At 45.7% G+C, this 20,328-nt stretch overlaps 1 protein-coding gene across 1 annotated transcript in view; it reads left to right on the top strand.

Annotated features, from left to right (window-relative positions):
- The window catches only part of LOC126997239 (uncharacterized), a 231,959-nt gene that overhangs the window by 162,394 nt on the left and 49,237 nt on the right, over positions 1-20,328 (top strand). The window contains exon 7 of the mRNA XM_050858237.1: positions 8,457-8,623. Coding sequence (XP_050714194.1) covers positions 8,457-8,623 — 167 coding nt within the window. The remainder of the gene's footprint in view (positions 1-8,456; positions 8,624-20,328) is intronic.

Below are 20,328 nucleotides of genomic sequence, written 5' to 3'. Positions count from 1 at the left end.
TGATTGTACATATCTATCATTCTACCTCGCTCACTCTCCTTGTAAAAGGCTAATAAAGCGTTTTCTTCCTGTAAATATTAATTATATGCATGGATTTTTTATTTGACCTTTTTTAAAATGATACCAAGTCAGCGAGTTGAGAATATTTTATTATTGCTTATTGTTTGTGTGGGTAGGGGCAGATGAGGAATGTAGCGTCCATCACTTCCCCGAACTGCCTTTGTTTCTTTTATTTTCATTATTGTTCATGCTGCTTTCTTTCGGTAACCTGGGGATTTATCCCCTCAGGAGTCCTGAGCCCCAACCATATTGTGAGCAGTCAGTCCCCCTGTTTGAGGCCTTTTCCCTGCTAAAAAACAAAGAAAAAAAAAAAGACAGGGTTCGGGGTCGAAGCGCGACCCTCGATCCAAACCTATTTTTATTGGGGGGCCCAATAGCGCGGTAGGCTTCCCCGGTGAATCTGCATCCGGGGAGCCTGTCGTTTTTGACGGGTGCAGGGCAAAGCGTACGGGACCCCTGCACCTCGAAGGAAGAAAGGCACCCTAACTTTTCTTTTTCTTTTAGGGGTAGCCGGGGTGGTGCAGAAACGGCGCCCGCCCCCGGAACAAACACCAAGGTTAACCTTTGGAAGGCTCTGCATGTGGGCTCCTGGAACGTCCGGAGACTCGGAGGATCACCGACTGGCCTACATGTCATAAGAGCTCAGAAGGCTGAGGGTGGACATAGTGGGACTCTCTAAGACGCGGAGGCGTGGCAGTAACGAGATCAAGAGGGGGGATTACACCTACTACTGGTCCAGCATGAGCAATGGTGCCCGTAGCAATAGGCATCTCCAGCCATCTACATGCATTAGTGGTTGATATTACTCTGGCTGATGAGCGTAACATGCAAGTGAGGCTGAAGCACACACTGGGCTTCATGTCTCTCATTGCAGTGTACGCTTTCTACTGAAATGTGTGAAACTGAAGAGGAGATGTTCTACGCCAAACTTGACTCCGTATTCGATCGGTGCCCACTTCGGGACACAGTTATTGTCTTAGGTGACTTCAATACTGCTACTGGCACTGACATGGTTGGCTATAAGCTATGTGTTGATCCTCATGGTTCTGGTACCTGTAACATCAACAGCTGTCTCCTTCTGAATTTTGCAAGATCCAGGAAACTGAGAATCATGTGTTCTTGGTACCAGACCAGAGCTGCACTGTTGGGCTCGGTATATCAATGCCGAATGGATAGCTAAGGAGATTGCCCATATCATCGTAAGGACTCGTTGGATGATCCCTCAGAACTGCAGGGTTTTACGGAGTGCTCAGTTCTTTGACTCTAGGCTTGTTGTTGCAACACTTAAGCTTTATGTCAAGTCAATGTGCTCAGCACTCTACGACCCCGTATAAGTGTGGGATACCTCTAAATGTGAGACTCTTTGAGCTGCCAAGGAGTGCATTGGAGACCGTCCGAGATCTAGGAGTGGTATTGCCTTGGCGAAGAGACAGGAGAATATTGAGGAGAGTCGCGCTGCCTGGCTTGCTGGGAATCGGTACCAATATAAGTTATGTTGCATAAGCCTAGAGCTCTCTTAAGGGTAAACAAGGAGAGGTATGTCGGGGGTATCGCTGAGGAGGTCAAGGGCCATTTAAATGCGAATAACCTCCGACCTGCTTACCGAGCACAGAAGCTCCGCTCCGAGCCACTCTCTCAGGTGAGCGCTATCCGAACAGTAGATGGCTGCCTCGTGCCAGACATGGATGAGTAGAAGACTCGTTGGGATGAGTATTTTTAGCAAATTCCAGTTGCTAAGTTGCATTTGGCGGATGTTGAGCCGCGCATCGACTAAAGTCCACCTTCTATTGTTGAGGTCAGAGAGGCTGTATCAAAGATAAGGTGTGGAAAGACACCTGGTATCTGTAATATCAGTGCGGAGCTTCTCAAAGCTAGGGGTTGAGTCAATGATCCGGGGGTTGCATGCGGTCTCGACTGCCGTACAGCAATCTGGTACCATTCCTCCTGACTGGAAGAGGAGGTTGGTCGCCCCTATCAGGAACTGAAACAATCAACGTGACATTACTCTGCTTAGGATATCAGGTAAGGTGCTTGCCTATCAATTGCTGATGCGGATTTGCAGCCAGCTACTGAAGATCACGCCTGTTAAGTCGACAGCAGACCGTAGCCTAGCAATTTGCGTTCTGGTGGAGCCCCGAAATGAGTTTCGACAGGGGATGCTTGCAGGATATGTCGACCTAAAGCAGGCGTTCGATTCAGTGCATCACGAGGCACTCTGGGATCCCCAGCGACTTCAGGTGATTCTTGCAAGAACTATTGGTTTGATGACATTTTAGGACTCAGAGCTGTGAATTGTTGAGGGGTTTGTCCAGCATATTTCCCGTGAACGCAAGAGTAAGGCAGACATGAGTCCTTTCCCCGTCGTTTCTCAACGCCTGTATAGACAAGGTATACTAGGCAGAGTTCTAAACCAGGGTCATTGTGGAGCATCTATTGGTCGTACCGGGGTCACTGAACTTTTTTTTGCTGATGATGCCGTAATTCTTACGGAGTCGTTGGGGGCTTGCTAGATGGAATAGTACAGTCTGTACATCTGTGTGGCGAGGACGTTGATATCTCGGAAAATTTCACATACTAGTATTGCTTAGTTAAAAACAGCGGTGGGTTTCGCCACGTTATCTTACGGCGGATTTGCTTGACCCACAGTGTTATGGACTCGCTAAGTACGAGGGAGGCGGTGGCTGAGTCGTCAGAGTAACGGCCCCGTGTTCAGGAGGACGCGAGTTCAATCCCCGCTCGGTGCCACCAAGCTGGGATTTTTCAGCCGCCGCCGAGTGGCTTAAAACTACCCATATGCTGTCCAGAAGACCACCTATCAACCCGGACTCTAGATTCTAGGATGAAAGATGAGCTCTGGGTGGGCAGCTTGAGCCAATGCAAGATGGCGCCACTATAAACATTCGCCTGCGCCAGAACGGGCTGGGCCGACCATCAGGACCCACCGGAAAAGAAGCCTTGGACCGACCATCAGGATCCACCGGGAAGAAGCCTACCGGCGCAATAGGCCGAAATGTAAAAAAAATAAAAAAAATATGGCGTTGTCGATACATGTACAGAATGACACAGATCTGGATCTTCCAGTCGCTCGTGCTCCCTGTCGTACTCTATGGTTATGAGGTACTAAAAAGGGACTTCGAGAGGCGGATTGATTCATTTCGTAATACGTGTCTACGCAGAATCGTGGGATATCACTGGAATGACTTTGTGTCAAACCGGCGACTACTCAGTGAGACAGATACAAAATATATTACTCGCAACGCCAACGCCAACTTCGGCTTCACGGGTATGTGGCACGTTACCCACCTAGAAACCGATTCTGCTCATCGGGTTATTTATGTAAGAGACGATCTTGAATGGAAAAGGCCATGGGAACGCTCACAGGGTTCGTGATTTGAGCAAGTCGACACATTCTGCCAGGAGGTATTTCGGATGAGAAAGGGGCCTGTATGGAGACTTGCCCGGAGGGATCCCCGCACTTGGCGTCTTAGGGTGGACGAGACGACGCGTACCCCGGCGTATACCCCTCATTGATTCACTGATTGATTATTTTTATTCGTGTGTAATATGAGGAGATGTCAATGCATGTACGGCCTCATTTGGCCTACCTTCCCATTCACTGAGAAACCATGAGCCATATCATTTCATCATTCCTATTTTCTCATATCCATTATCCATTTCTATAATCGGTGCCTCTTTGTGCACTGTTTTCCTTCCACTTTGGTTATTCTACTGTTCTTTCTTCCTCACACACACACACACACACACACACACACACACACATATATATATATATATATATATATATATATATATATATATATATATAGAGAGAGAGAGAGAGAGAGAGAGAGAGAGAGAGAGAGAGAGAGAGAGAGACTCCCTTCCGACACACACACACACATACACACGCACACACACACACACAGCGTTTGGCTCACAGCCAGAAGGACCGGGGTTCGATTCCCCGGCCTGGTGAAAATAAGTTGGGTTTATCTTCTTTCACCTGTAGCCCCTGTTCACCTAGCAGTGAGTAGGTACGCGACGTCAGGCGAGGAGTTGTGACCTCCTTGTCGCGGTGTGTTGTGTGTGAATGGTCTCAGTCCTACCCAAAGATCGGTACTACGAGCTCTTTGCTCTTCCGTAGAGGAACGGCTGGCTGTCTCGAGAGAGACCCGCAGCAGACCAAGAGGTGAATTAGACACACACACACACACACACACACACACACACACACACAGAGACATACACACAAACACACAAACAAACAAACACACAACTACACCCCTTCAAAGGATCCCAGAACACCTTCTACCTGGCAGGGCGGCAGGACATCCAAGAAGATCTAACTGCCTTGGTAATCTCTTATTTGCCTTTACTTGCTGCCGCTCTCCATATAGGCCTAATGGCGCACGTGTTATCAGCGAGAGCCGAGTAGAGATACTTGTTATATCTAGCAATCATCTTTATCTTATGATTACATTCACGGTTTTACTGAAAAAATAATAATTGCCATCTGCACATTCATGAAACCAATACGTAATTTACGGGTTAAATCTGCCTTTCGAGCTCTGAAAAAGCTCCGCTCCAAATCCACATCTCAGCCAAGTACTATCCGAACGGCTGTTGGGCTGATATAGTATCGGCCGTACGATACATCTCCCCCACCATCTTCCTCTCCCTTACACTGTGTACCCGTACTGTTGGGTACTCTAAGTGGACCTCGACACCCCTTCCTAGGGATTGGGCTGGTAGCTTTTGCAAACATTTCCACATAGAAATCTTGATGATTGAAGCGTTTTACATACATTAGTGTGATTATACTTATTATTCGATGTATAATCACAAATAAAATGGTTGACAGAAATATATAGGTATAATTGCATACCTAGCGTGTAGATAGGGTTGGTGTTTCACCCCTCCACCGCTCCACGCAGTCAGCCAGGAATCCACACGTGCCCGCCGCTACCACTTCTCTGCCCCTCGCTACATCCCGTCAAGCAAGGGGCCGTTAGAAAAGTGATCGAGCCCCATCGGAGCTATAGTAAAACAGCACCTACTTGAATTAATCAAGCAGGTGTGTTTACACGGCAAGGGTTAAAAATCATGATAGAAACCCCAAAGTCTTTAAGAACATTTTAAATAATTTATTTAAAATACTTTTGCCGATTCACATTACATCAAATAAATTTTCTTGTAATTCTTGGAGCATTTACTACTATATTAATGAAAGAAATACAAGATTGATTCATAAAATATGCGAAGGGACTGACGAAGATGTGTCTCTCTTAACCCTTTGCAAGATTCCAATAATTTCGCCTTCCAACACTTTCCCATTCCTTCCGAAAAAAAAAATCGAGTTATATGGTAGCAGAAAATGACCGAGGAGGTTCGACAGTTGAAGGGGTTGATTTATGATACGGCCGATAGTCTCCCCACGCTTGGATGGCGAGAAGGGGCCCCCCTCAGCCCCTCTCAGAACGCATGGGATTGGCTGTGTGTGTGTGAGACTTAGCCAATGGAAAGGCCTATGAAAGGAAGCCGCTTTCTCTACTTCGTATAATCCCTATTCTCACTAGTAATGTGGTTTCCTTGCACATCTTTGTTACTCACTCTCTCTCTCTCTCTCTCTCTCTCTCTCTCTCTCTCTCACACACACACACACACACACACACACACACACACACACACACACACACACACACACACACACACACACACACACACTCTATCTATTTTTTTATCCTCCTCCTCTTGCTGCTTCCCTAATTAACCTTTTCCTTCTTCTATTTTTTTCCCGTTAAGCCTCAGGTATGGTTATTACCTGCTTAGATTTGACCTTCCGAGGGATGACGGGAACTGTCAGTTGATTTCTTTCACTCTTGCAGCTGTTTTCGAAGTGTTTATAAGCAAATTTCAGTACTTATTCTATTTTTTTTATAGTTATACTCTTGGATATTTTTCATCGCAGGCGATCAAACAGCCATTTGTGGTGATGACTGAACGTCTCAAAACACAGCTCTGACGGTACTTGACCACATAATAAATGATCAATGAAAGCGCTCCTATCCATCCACAACTGCCTTGCTTTCAATAAACCAATCACTAGAACGGGGCTCCAGGTGGCTCCTCCTAAAAGTGGGGACTCTCGCCACCTAAGCGTGGAGAAACTATAGTATCAGATGCTAATGGGTACCGGGCTCGTTGGACCGAGTACTTTGGGCACGTGTACACGGCAGAACCCCCAAGCTTCAGGACAGCTTCCTCTGGTTGGGTTGCAGATAACTGCTGCTGATCCACCAATAGACGAAACTCCACTCTCTCTTGCGGAAGTAAGAGAGAGGAAGTTGAAAGGTAGAAAGGGGTTTGGGATTGTAGTATCAGCGCAGATATGTTGAAAGCTGGGGGTGAACCAATGATACATGAGTTCCATGAATTTCTGTCTGCCGTTTTGCAGTCCAGTACTATTCCTCTTGATTAGAAAAAGGGGGTTGGTTGTCCCTATCTGGAAAGGGAAACGGAACCGACAGAAAGGCAACAGTTACCGTGGTATTACATTGCTCAGAGTGCCGGCAATGTGCTCGCTCATCTGCTGCTGATGCGAATTCGTTCTCATCTGTTAAAGTTTCAGAGACCTGAGCAATCCTGGTTCACGCTCGACAAGGCAACAGTTAGCTGGATCCTAGCAGTTCACGTCTTTGTGGAACGCATACATGATTTTCGATATTGGGACTGTTCGCAACCTCTGTCGATCTCAAAAAGGCGTTTTACTCAGTGCATCGTGAGGCAATCTGGGACATTCAGCGGATCTGTGGGATTCCTGCAATGATTACTGACCTGATGAATGGCCTTTACTCTTGGACTTTGGGTGGTGTGAAGTGTGGGGGAGGCATTTTCGACTTCTCCCCTGTTAACTCAGTGGCGAGGCAAGGGTCCGTACTTCTCCGGGATCCGTACTTGCTCCATCACTTCTCAACACTTGCATGGACTTGGTATTAGTCAGGGTTGCTGATCAAATTCGTTGCGGAACATCTGTTGGCGACATCAAGGTCACTGATCTTGTGTTTGCTGTTGATGCTGTACTTCTCGCAAAATCGTTGGAGGTCCTGGTGATGGTTCTCAAAGTCCTTCATGAGGAGGCGAAACCACTGAGACTGAAGGCCTCCTGGGCGAATACCAAGCTCCAGTCGTTTTGAGGCTTACTGGCTGTCACAATTCAGTTTGTTCATGCATGTGGTGAGGATTTCGAGATAACCAATAGTTTTACATATCTTGGTAGCGTAGTACATAACAATGGTGGGTCTTACCAGGAAGTCACTCGACCAACTGGCCTGGCCCACGGTGTTACGGACTCGATCAATATGAATAAATGGCGCTGTCGATATCTATGCAGCCTGACAAACATTTAAATCCTTAAGCCGCTTCTAATCCCTGTCTTACTGTATGGCTATGATAAATGAACTATGAACAGTGACTTGGGGAGGCGTGTCGATGCCTTTGGTACCAAGTGCCTTCGCTGGATCGTGGGGTATCGCTGGAATGACTTCGTGCCGAGCTTGCGACTACTCCATCTAAATCAAGGTCTATTACCAGCTTAGTTTGTGAACGCTAACTCCGGCTATATGGGCATGTGGCACGCCTCCCAGACGTCGATCCTACTCACAGGGTTGTTTGTACGAGACAACACTGAGTGGAGGAGACCAAGAGAAAGTCCTCGTAACTCATGACTGGGGCAAGTCGACCGATCCCGCTGAGAAGGACTTGAGATGGATAGGGCATCTGCGTGGGAGCTTGCTCGGGAAGACCGTTGAGAGTGGAGGCGGCTAGTGAGTGAAGCGATGCCCCCCCAAGTGTATGCTTCCCATTATTATTTTTTTTTTTTACGTTTCAGTCTAAAGCGCCGGTAGGCTTTCTTCGTGGGGTTGATAGTTGGCCCCAGCCCGTTATGGCGTTATGCTTGGCTCATCCTGTCCTCCGGAGTTCACCTTTGATCCTCTTTAGAGCGAGAAACTAGAATCCGGGTTGATGGGTGGGCTTCAGGGCAGCATGTGGGTAGTTTTAGGCTACTCGGCGGTGACTGAAAAATCCATGCTAACGGGCGGCGGACGGGACTCGAATCCGCGTCCTCCTGGACGCGACTCCCGCACTCTAAGCATTCAGCCACTGCCTCCCAAAAATTAAATCAATTAGAAAGTTTATGCCCATTCCTAATCCTTCTCTTTATCCCTCTGAAACATTTTTTTTTTTTAATTTGCAGCCCTACTCTTTCTTTTAAAATCTTTCTTTCTTTTCTTCTCATAACCTCTTTAAAACTTCCTCTGATTTATTTATTTATTCATCTATTTTTCTTTTGCAGTCAAAATTCCTCATATTACCATCTGAAATTCCTTGTTTCACAGTTCAGCTGCTGCGGCGGTCTGGCTTCATCATCATGAACGTGTACATCCCGTCGCTGCTGCTCCTCGTCATCAGTTACCTCACACTCTACTTCACGCCCACCAACTTCCAGGTCCGCGTCCTCGCCTCACTCACCTCCCTGCTCGTCATGGCCACACTCTTCACACAGGTAGTAAGATTTATGCAGCAGCATCTGACTCGGCCATAGTGCTCTTTTACTCAAAGCCAACGCATGTAGACAGGTCTTTCAGCCAGTCTCGGGCCTGCACGATGTTATAACACAGGTGTTTTCCAGAAGTCTTTAATGTGTTAATATAAAAAAAGTATAACAAATGTCTGTATTGCTAAAAATATCAAGATAATTATCATTGTCCCTATCTGTCAAAAATATTAATTTTTGCAGGAAACTACACTTCAGTTTCCAAGGAAACTGTGGTCATGTAATCCAACAATGATCCGAGGGGGCTAGCAGAACTGTTTACAATGTCATGCCTTTGACGAAGCACCGAGGCTCAACTTAAAACTAGTCTCTCTCTGCATATGTCGGCTCGTCTGTCTATCAATTTGCGGCTTACTTTATAACTCTTTCGCTATGACTCTGTCTTTTTGTCTGTCTGTCTGCGTGGCTGTGCGAATTTCTCTCTCTCTCTCTCTCTCTCTCTCTCTCTCTCTCTCTCTCTCTCTCTCTCTCTCTCTCTCTCTCTCTGTGTGTCTGTCTGTGTGTGTGTGTGTGTGTGTGTGTGTGTGTGTGTGTGTGTGTGTGATAATGCATGCAACCTACAAGGCTTGTTGTTTGTTGTGTTGACGTATTTCCAGTGCTCTGCTGTGTTACGTTATATGTGCTGTCCTGTATTATACTGTATTAATGTGTTCACTTCTTAAAATTTTCTTTTTGTATGGTAACCTGTTTGTACGTAGTGTCCAGTTCTGTATGCCTCGAAATTGGTCTTGGTGTCGAGACCAGTTTATGTGATCTTGGTCTTGATTTTGTTTGATGTGGTCTAAGTCTTGATCTTGGTGTCCAAGTTTATGTGGTCTCGGAGTTTTGCCTCGATATCAGGTCGCGACCAGCAGTGAATAGCACATCGCAGCGTGTGAAGGCCGGAATTTATGATCATACCCGCATATCTTATGGCTGATTCGATTAACGGGGTGCCATATAACGTAATACTGTTCCGCTAGCGCTAAAAAGTATAATCAATGGCGCATGCAGGCTGAAGCCTGCAAGCGCCGATAAGTGCGTGTGATTCAGGAGAGAATGCATGACACGGGCAGTTTTCCAGTGCTAATCTCCGTTTGCACGAACGCATGTTTGCAATCTCCGCAGTGCGGGAATTGCATACACGTACACCACAGGTTTAGCTAGCTTGCTCGTAGGTGCACCAGTTTCGCAGTAACTTCATTGTCATGACATCAAAACTTCATGGTAATTAGAGTTTCATTTATCTCCGTTTACTGAGGAAAAAATATATCTTGATCTTGGTGTCACAAGTGCCGGGTTTTCTCCCCGATCACGCTTTTGTAACGGCAGTTCCTGTGAAAAGAAACAAAAAAATAAGGAACATACAGTATCCTACGCACATGAGACAGTATACTATTCCCTTCATTTCTACATCCCCAACATTCTTTCCAAGAACTCTTTCACTGCTTCAGTCACTCGTCCATTCGTGTCTCCACTTAGCCTCAGCAAGACCACTATAAACTCAATTCCAGTCCTTTCAACAAAGGCATCCATTTCCCATCCCACATCAATCAAAAACACCTGTGTCATTTTCGTTCTCTCTCTCTGTTACACTTCCCACATTCTAGCACGACATGCCCCACAGTCTGATCCACACCCGTTACACTACACATTTTGTTGCGTGACTCAGACTATCGGGGGGTTCTTGCATTCACACCCAAACACTGTGAAAGCCATCTCTATATAGAGATGGCTTTGACACTGTGCTCTAGCTACAAAAAGATCACCTCGCAGGCTTCCCTCCTACAGTGCCTCATACCTTGGGGCCTCTTTCTCTTCCTGTCTCTTCACCTCAATCTTTCACTTGTTCAGTTCCTCATCTTTCACTGCTTTATCTATCACATCTTTCCACTTTCTTACATTCCACGCAAACCCCTCTCTAATTCTATTTGTCAGTTTCCTTTCAAACACGTTCTGCCCATCCTCAACAAGTCGATGCATCCACCTAATTAGCATACTATATGTCTATCATACGTCCACATTTTTCTTTGCCTATACAATTCAAACTCTTGTTTTGTGTGTTAACCTCTTGCTAAGCAGTATCCCTTATTTTAACTAACTTTTAGAGTCTAGTTTTTCAATCCCTCTGGGACTCGAATCACGGCTCACGAATTTAGTCTCCCTTCCCGCTTCCTGACTTAATGCCATAATTATCTCCACGCAGGCATTCAATCATCACACCTCAACCACAACTTGACCTCACCTACAAACAAAAAATGCTCCATTCGCTAACCCTCTATTAACTTTGTATCGTTTTATTACAGTTTTCAAATGATCTAGAAGAAAACTTTGTATGTTTTTATTATAGTAAGATACTAGATAGCAACTAGTGACCAAGCAAGACTCACTCTCCGATCAAGCCTTACTACAGTTTTTACTTCACCGCTTGCGGGGCGCCCCAACTCAATGAACTCACCTCTCTTTATCGTCCTTGCCCTAGATTCAATCAAACAATGGCTCTGAAGAAGTGTTCATCGTGCTCCAGTAAATTTTCTCCTATTTCTTTACAGAGGTTTGCTTGTCTTTCGGTTTGGCCAGATGAAACAAATCATGGAAGCATGAAGCATTGAGCATGGCTAGAAGCTGGCAGCTGACCGGGAGAGGATCATTGAACTAACCCGCACGCCTGACATTTTGCAGGAGTGGTATCAATGGTTTCGTTCACTACTCCTGCACCCTCGCCCGCCACCTCTGCACTCCCATCCTCGTCAAGGACTGAACACGTCACAGGAAGGTGACAGAGAAACCTCAGATACTGGCTTCACTGCGGTGAGAGGAGGTGCGTGACTTGCTCGCCTTGCCATTGATCCCACTAATTGTTTTAACAGGTTTGCTATTTTGGAGGAGGAGGACGGGCTACAAAGTACTTTCCTGTTTGAAGATTTTATGATTCACCATACCACGACGGTGACGAAATTATTGTTACACCGGAGCTGGAATTGATGGCATCACGGCTGCCCTTGACTAGATCTTCGCTGTGGATTCTAATGAGTATTTCTCTGTTCTGCACGCAGGTACGAAAGACATCTGCAATACTTGCTCCGAGTACCTGCTGGATAAGTACAGTATGTTGATACATCAGTACAGGACTAAGTCACCAAACATTATATACCAGGGAATACTCCAAAGGTTGCTAACGTATTCATTAATAAGGCCTTACTAACCGTCTCAGGACTCTTTTCAGAGAACTCGAGAAAGGATTTTTTTTGACTCCTGGGATCATTTCTACGATCAGAGTAGTCTATTCCAAAATGACGGTGTAGCAGTATGAAGTGAAACTTAGGCCCCTTTCACACGAGCGGTTTTTGCCGCTCCGGCACATGCCGGACGGTTTAGCTTTACATTGACTCTAATTATGGGTGCGTTCACACGAGGCCTGCCTCTCCGGCAGCCGTACCCTGCCGTACTGCCAGCAAGACCGCAGCGGCAGAAATGCCGCACAGCCGTTTCGGTGGTCATGTGTTGCTATGGGCGCCTTCAGACATGCGGTGTTTGCCGCGTGCGGCGAGGGATAGTTGTCTGTCAACACTGGGAGGAAGGGCACGCGACCACTTTGTCTGCATCATTGGAAAAGCTGGTATGCACTATATTTTCCATCTCATGAACTTTCAATTAATGTATATTGAAAATGTAAGTGTCTTACATATTAATTCTGTATACCTCTGTACAACAAACATCTGCTTTTAAATTTCAGGGTTACGGCTAATTTAGCTTATCACGACACGGAGCTGCTGATCTCCAAAATTGAAAGACGGCCTTGCTTGTGGGATCCTTCAAGAGAAAATTACAAAAACAAGATAAGGAAAACAGAAGCTTGGGTCGAGGTGTATAGCTCACTGTGTGAAGGAGATAAGAAGCGGATGCGGCAGAGACCGCACTTGAACCGTGGATGTCTAGGTGCCATGCGGCTGCGGTCCGGCATGTGCCGGAGCAGCATAAACCGCTCGTGTGAAAGCCTCGTTGTGCGCATGCACTGTGAGGACCAACATATCTACCATTTCGGCAGTAATTCTAGGCCAGCCTCAGGAGATAGATGAGGGCGCTGCCAGAGCCTATGATTTGAGCGGGGTGTAGCCTTCATCACACTGCTCGTATTGTTTTTAAAGTTTGGGGAATGACTGTTTCACTGAATGGGCGACTGACTGGCTGTTTCACTGAATGGGCGACTGACTGACTGTTTCACTGAATGGGCGATTGACTGACTGTTTCACTGAACGGGCGACTGACTGACTGTTTCACTGACTGGGCGACTGACTAACTGTTTCACTGAATGGGCGACTGATTGACTGTTTCAATGAATGGGCGACTGACTGACTGTTTCACTGAATGGGCGAGTGACTGACTGTTCCACTGACTGGGCGACTGACTGACTGTTCCACTGAATGGGCGACTGGTTGACTGTTTCACTGAATGGGCGACTGACTGGTTGTTCCACCGAATGGGTGACTGACTGACTGTTCCACTGAATGGGCGACTGGTTGACTGTTTCACTGAAAGGGCGACTGACTGGTTGTTCCACTGAATGGGCGACTGGTTGACTGTTCCACTGAATGGGCGACTGGTTGACTGTTTCACTGAAAGGGCGACTGACTGGTTGTTCCACTGAATGGGCGACTGGCTGACTGTTCCACTGAATGGGCGACTGGCTGACTGTTCCACTGAATGGGCGACTGGTTGACTGTTTCACCGAATGGGTGACTGACTGACTCTTCCACTAAATGAGCGCTGACTGACTTTTCCAATGATTGGGCTACTAACTGACTATTCCGTTGAATAGCTGACTGACTGACTGTTCCACTGAATGGGTGATAAACTGACTGTTCCGTTGAATGGCGACTGACTGACTGTTCTGCTGAATAGGTGGCCGACTGAATGTTCCGCTGGATGGGCGACTGATTCCGTAAAAAAAGTGAGTGCACTGAGAAAAGAATGCCCAAATAAATACGTAGGTACGCCTCAAAGGTATCCATATCCATTTCGTAGGAAGAAAATAGCTGCTCACGAAGCATTAGCACCCTACAGAGAGCTACACTTGGGCTCCAGAAAGGAGATGCAACGACGTGCTGGTGTGGGCTGCAGAGCGTGGCCGAGTCGTGCACCTGGCAGATGGGCGGCAGAGCCGCGCATGCGCACGAGGTTCCTTTTTTACCGATACTTCACTTCCTACTGATACAACGGCATGTAGCCTATCCTCTATTGGAGCAGTGAGATTTTCAATCGCACAACTGCACCTCACTGCATCTCTTAGGGCCGATTTCACTGTCACTTTCTTTAGTTTTGATATTTACCAATGAGCGGCGATCGCCATCACCAACAAGAAATCCGATTTCACAGTCGTCTTTCGCGGCGTTGTTTGTCTCAATCAGTACCAGAGATTGGTACCTCTGGCAATGCAGCTCTGGTAACCGGGGGGGACTTCACAATGGATCTTACCAATGCAATTTGACAGCAAATAACACAAATCCTTGCTGTCATGTGGTTATATTATATCTTTAAATAAATGTAAAAAAATATTAAACCATACAGTAACACGTTGCAGGGTTTCAACGGTAATATGATAAAATTTTTAGAAGAATTTGAATGACATGAACTCACTTCAGCAGCTGGCCAGCAAACGTGAGATCCTCAATACTTGTCTTCATTATTCACCTAATATGCCTTCTTGGTCAAACTTTCGTATCATTCTAGATAGAGTATGTATGCATAAAGCGTACGTACTGTGAAAACAGCCCTATTATGTGATGAATAGCTTAAATGATAAGTCTGTTAAATAAGTGTGAAGAACAAAATGTAATGAATGAGGGTGAAAAGTCTGTCTTGCTGAAATCTGCTATATAATAGAATGTCAACACTTGTCACCATTATTTCACCCTAGGAAATATTAGGCTATCAACATACTTGAGAGGTGTACTCCAGCAAGACACTCCACAATTATTCATCATATTTATTCTTCAGTTATTCTTTATATTTACTCTTCACGTTTATTTTTCACATTCATCCTTCATAATCCTCTGCTCAGCTAATTTAGTGCTTGCACGGCCCGCCGTTCCGGCATACCGGCCAGCACTACCGAATCAAGCGCTATGATCGTCACCATGTTGGGGGTCGCCGATACCACGAAAACGACGAACGATGTGAGATCGGATCGAAGTGTTGGTAATGCCTGAGACCAGGTTGATAAGACTTTTGGTTAAGGAGCGTTGTGAAATCGGCCCTTAACAAATTGTAGAAAAAAAAATAGTTGTGGGATTATAGTAAAAACACGGAGATAGGCTAATAGGGTTGAAGTAAAAATGTGTGTGTGTGTGTGTGTGTGTGTGAGAGAGAGAGAGAGAGAGAGAGAGAGAGAGAGAGAGAGAGAGAGAGAGAGAGAGAGAGAATTTTTTCACTAGTAGGCAACCAATAGTTTTTTTATGTAGCGACATTTTAGCACCGGCGTGGTGTGTCATCTGCCATCCACGCATCCTAAGACATCCCATCCTGATTGCGCACGCGCGGGCTTTGTTTACAAACCGAGGGTGGATGAATTTCGACACGGTGCCGTGTCTTTTGTCGACTGCCTATTGTGATTTTTTAAGTAAATGATGACGTGTTTTGAATCTGAAAATTGCTTGAAATATGAAAGTTTCTTCCTGCACCCTTTGTATGTCAGTAAATGTGATAAAAGAGATAACCTAAACCCCTTGTATGTCAGTAAATGTGATAAATGTGGTAACTTCCACCCCTAGTATGTCAGTAAATGTGATAAATGTGATAACCTGCACCCCTTGTATTTCTTTTACAACAAAGGAGACGGTTCAAGGGCAACAAAAAGAGTGAAAAAAAAGCCCGCTACTCGCCGCTCCCATAATATACAAAAGTAAAGAGTAGCCAAAAGAGAGGTCAATTTCGGGTGGAGAGGTGTCTTGATACACTCTTATTGAAAGAGGCCAAGTCATAGGCATGAGGAAATACAAACGAAGGAAGGCTGTTCCAGAGTTCACCAGTGAAGGGGATGAAAGAATGGAGATGCTTGTTAACTCTCGCATAAGGGGTTTGGACAGTATAGGGATGAGCATGAGTAGAAAGTCGTGTACAGCGGGGCAGCGGGAGGGGGGGAGGCATGCAGTTAGCAAGTTCAGACGAGCAGTCAGCATGAAAATATCGATAGAAGATAGAAAGAGATGAAACATGGCGGCGGAATTTAAGAGGATGAAGGCTCTCAGTAAGAGGAGGAGACCTAATGAAACGAAGAGCCTTAGACTCCACTCTGTCCAAGAAAGTTGTGTGAGTGGAGCCCCCCCACACGTGAGATGCATACTTCATACGAGGACGGAGAAGGCCCTTATAAATGGAAAGCAACTGTGCGGGGGAGAAAAACTGGCTGAGACGATACAGAACGCCCAACCTCGAGGAAGGTGATTTAGTGAGAGGAGATGTGAAGTTTCCAGTTGAGATTTTGAGCTAAGGATAGACCGAGGATATATAGTGTTGAAGAAGGTGACAGCTGAGTGCTGTCGAAGAATTGGGAATAGGTTTTGGAAGATTGTGTCGAGTTGATAGGTTGAGAAATTGAGTTTTTGAGGCATTGAATGACACTAGGTTCCTCTTACCCCAATCGGAAATGATAATGTATGTCAGTAAATGTGATAAAAGAGATAACCTGCACCCCTTGTATGTCGGTTAACGTGATAAAAGAGATAACCTGCACCCCGTGTATGTCAGTAAATGTGATAAAAGAGATAACCTACAATCCCTGTATGTCTTGCCGCCATCTTGCCTGGACAATCTACGATATCAACACTCTTTGCTTGTAAACATCGGGTTCCGCGCATGAGCAGATCAGGATGGGATGTCTTAGGATACGTGGATGGCAGATGACACCACACCGGATACGGGGCGATATAAAACACAACAATATATATACCAGGAGGCTACCCCGTTAAATAAACAAAATATTGATCGCCTACTGAAAAAAATATGTTAAGGCGTATTAATTTTGTGAAGTAGGCTAGAGAACAACGTACATTTACCTCTCACACCACACAGTCGTAGGCAGAGTGGTGATGTTATAATAAACTAAGGAGGATAGAATACCCCTGCCTTGATTATGCTCTGAGGAGAGTCACCCACCGCAACGAGAGAGCGAGCGAGCATGTGTGTTTGTGCATGTTTTTGAGACAGCAGCGCTTGCCCACAACAAGGGTCCATTTTCTACAAAGGTCTCATACTCTCATTTCCTTCTCCTACACCGGCCGAGACGGGCGGCCACTCCTGGCTCGGTGAGAGTAATCGGCTAGTCTGCGTTACCACGAGCCAAGCGGCCACCACTGTGACGGGTGGTGGCTATATATACTCACCTGCTACCACTGATGTTGGGCCTATAGGCCTAACGATAAATCCCAGTTTCTACAATCTCTAGTTTGGCACCAAGCAGCGTCACGCATAAGCCGCTCCTCTGCCGTGTCTCCTCCCACAAAGCTGCGTATGGCTTGACTTGGTATAAGTGACTTTGCGCCTGCCCTCTTTGACAGACCGACTTGGTTGACACGTCCACCAATTGAGTCGGTCTGTCGGCTCCCTGCCTCTGGCATAGGCCCGTGCTCCCCCCTATATGGAGGGAGCAATCCTACACCACCACCACCTTCATCAAATAATTGGGGGAAAAATGAAAGCGACAAATAGGGTGAAAAAAAAAGCAAAGAAAGATTGATGGTAAGAGGGGAGGTCAGGGCGATATAAGGCTGATGAAGGAAATTAGCCTACCACCTCTGCGGTAACTAATCAACTACGATATTCCTGCTGCTACTACTACTACTACTACTACTACTACTATCACTACTACTTTTACTACTTCTGCTTCTACTACTACTACTAGTATTTTTTTTTACAGCAAAGGAAACAGCTCAAGGGCAAAGAAAAAGAAACTAATGAAAAAAAGCCCGCTAATCGCTGCTCCTATAAAAAAAGGATTCAGAGGAGTGGCCGAAAGAGAGGTCAACTCCGGGAGGAGAGGTGTCCTGATACTCTCCTCTTGAAAGAGTTCAAGTCGTAGGCAGGAGGAAATGCAGATGAAGGAAGACTGTTTCAGAGTTTACCAGCGTGAGGGATGAAAGAGTGAAGATGCTGGTTAACTCTTACATAAGGGGTTTGGACAGTATAGGGATGAGCTTGAGTAGAAAGTCGTGTGCAACGGGGCCGCGGGAGGGGGGGAGGCATGCAGTTAGCAAGTTCAGAAGAGCAGTCAGCGTGAAAATATTGATAGAAGATAGAGAGAGAGGCAACATCGCGACGGAATTTAAGAGGTAGAAGACTATCAGTAGGAGGAGGAGAGCTGATGAGACGGAGAGCCTTAGACTCCACTCTGTCCAGAAGAGCTGTGTGAGTGGAACCCCCCCACACGTGTGATCGAAGATCGAAGGGACTGACTGTGCGTACCTATAGTTACTAGCATTTTTGGAACGAAGGTCTGCGGGAGAGACGAAGGGAAGACAAGGTCTACCCCGTGTCTTCCCTCAGACCTTCGAGGGAAAATATGTTTATTTTCCAAATTTGGCGTGGCAAATAGTTGCGGTTCAGTTAAAACAACCTGAGAAAATATTTTCCCTAATTGGTCGTAAATAAAGTCGTATATTATAGTTGCAGCGAATATGTTTGTCTTGTTGTTTACAACAACAGTACGCGCCTTCAAAGCACAGAGGTACCAGCCAGGCGGGAACCTTCGTGGCTCACATTCTCCAACGATCTATGGTTTTTCAAATTCTTTCTCATTTCAGTTAAGACATCTGGCTCTGCAAGTGCAAACAAAGGGTATCTTAATAATTTACTGCATGCAAATAACGATTAATAATGGAAAAAAAACATGAAATAATAAATAATAACTGTTGAATGCGATTTATAAAGATTTACAAAGAAAATCAGACCACACAGACCCCATGGTCCAGACTAGGTAGCCTGTCCTTAACCCTATACGTTCCGACCCAGATTTTTTTTCGCTCGCGCTATTGAACAACAATAACGCTCGTGAACACTAATACTGCACCTAAATCAATGGTGGAAGAAACTCTCAAAAAAAAAAATTTTTTTCCTCTTTCCTCTCCTATTCTTCTTCTTTCTTCTTCTTCCTCTTCTTCCTTCTCTTCCTCTTTTCCTCTTCTTCTTCTTCTTCTTCCTTCTTTCTCTTCCTCTTTCTCTTTCCTTTTCTTCTTCCTCCTCTTCTTTCTCTTCTTTCTCTTCCTCCTCTTCTTTCTTTCTTCTTCCTCCTTTTTCTTCTTTCTTCCTCCTTTCCCTCCTCCTTTTTTCCCTCTTCCTTTTCTTCTTTTCTTCCTCTTCTCCTCTTTCCCTTCCTTCCTCCTCTTCTTCTTCTCCTTCCTCCTCCTTCTCTCTTCCTCTTCCTCCTCTTCCCTCCTCTCCCTCTCCTCTTCTTTCCTCTTCTTCTTCCCTTTTCCTTCCTCCTCTTCCTCCTCTTCTTCCTCCTTTTCTCCTTCTTCCCTCCTTCCTTCTCTTTCTTCCCTTCCCTTCTTCTTCCTCCCCTTTCCTCTCCTTCTTCTTTCTTTTTCCTCTTTCCTCCTCTTCTTCCTTCTCTCTCCCTTCTCTTCTCCTCTTTTTCTCCTTCTTTCTCCCTCTTTCTTCTTCCTTCTCTTCTTTTCTTTCCTTTCTCCTTCTTTCTCCTCTTCTTCCTTTCTTTTCCTTCTTTTCTTCTTCCTTCCTCTTTCTCTTCTTCTCTCCTCCTTCTCCTCTCTTCTCTCCTTCCTCTCTTTCCTCTCCTCTTCTTCCTTTCTTCTTCTTCTTCCTTCTTTCCTCTTCCTCTTCTTCCCTCTTCCTCTTCTTTCCCCTTCTTCTTTCTCTTCTTCCTCCTCTTTCTTCTTTCTCTTCCTCTTCTTCTCTTCTTCTCTTCTCTTTTCTCTTCTCTCTTCTTCTTCCTTTTCTTCTTTCTTCTTCTCTTCTTCTTCTCTTCCTCTCCTTCTTCCTCTTCCTTCTTTCCTCTTCTTCTTCTTCTTCCTCTCCCTCTCCTCCTCTTCCTTTCTTCCTTCCTCTTCTTCTCTCTTCTTCTCTCTCTTCCCTTCTCTTCTTCTCTTCTTCCTTCTCTCCTTCTTCTGGTGATGATGGTGTGATGATGATGGATGGTGATGATGTGTGGTGATGATGGATGTGATGGTGGTGATGATGGTGGTGATGATGGTGATGATGATGATGATGGTGGTGATGATGATGGATGGTGGTGATGATGTGATGATGATGGTGGGATGGTGATGGTGGTGGTGGTGATGGTGATGATGGTGATGGTGGTGGTGATGGTGATGGTGGTGATGATGGTGGTGGTGATGGTGGTGATGATGGTGATGATGGTGATGATGGGATGATGATGGTGGTGATGATGATGGTGGTGATGATGATGGTGATGATGGGTGTGATGTGATGTGATGGTGTGATGATGGTGATGATGATGGATGGTGATGATGATGGTGGTGATGATGATGGTGATGATGTGTGGTGATGATGTGATGATGATGGGTGGTGATGATGTGGTGGTGAGTGATGATGATGATGATGGTGATGGTGATGATGATGGGTGGTGATGATGTGTGATGATGGGATGGTGGATGATGATGGTGGATGATGGTGATGTGATGATGGGGGATGGTGATGATGGT

This window comes from Eriocheir sinensis, chromosome 12 (genome assembly GCF_024679095.1).
Source record: "Eriocheir sinensis breed Jianghai 21 chromosome 12, ASM2467909v1, whole genome shotgun sequence".
Lineage (NCBI taxonomy): Eukaryota > Metazoa > Arthropoda > Malacostraca > Decapoda > Varunidae > Eriocheir > Eriocheir sinensis.
This window is presented reverse-complemented; position numbering and strand designations above follow the sequence as displayed.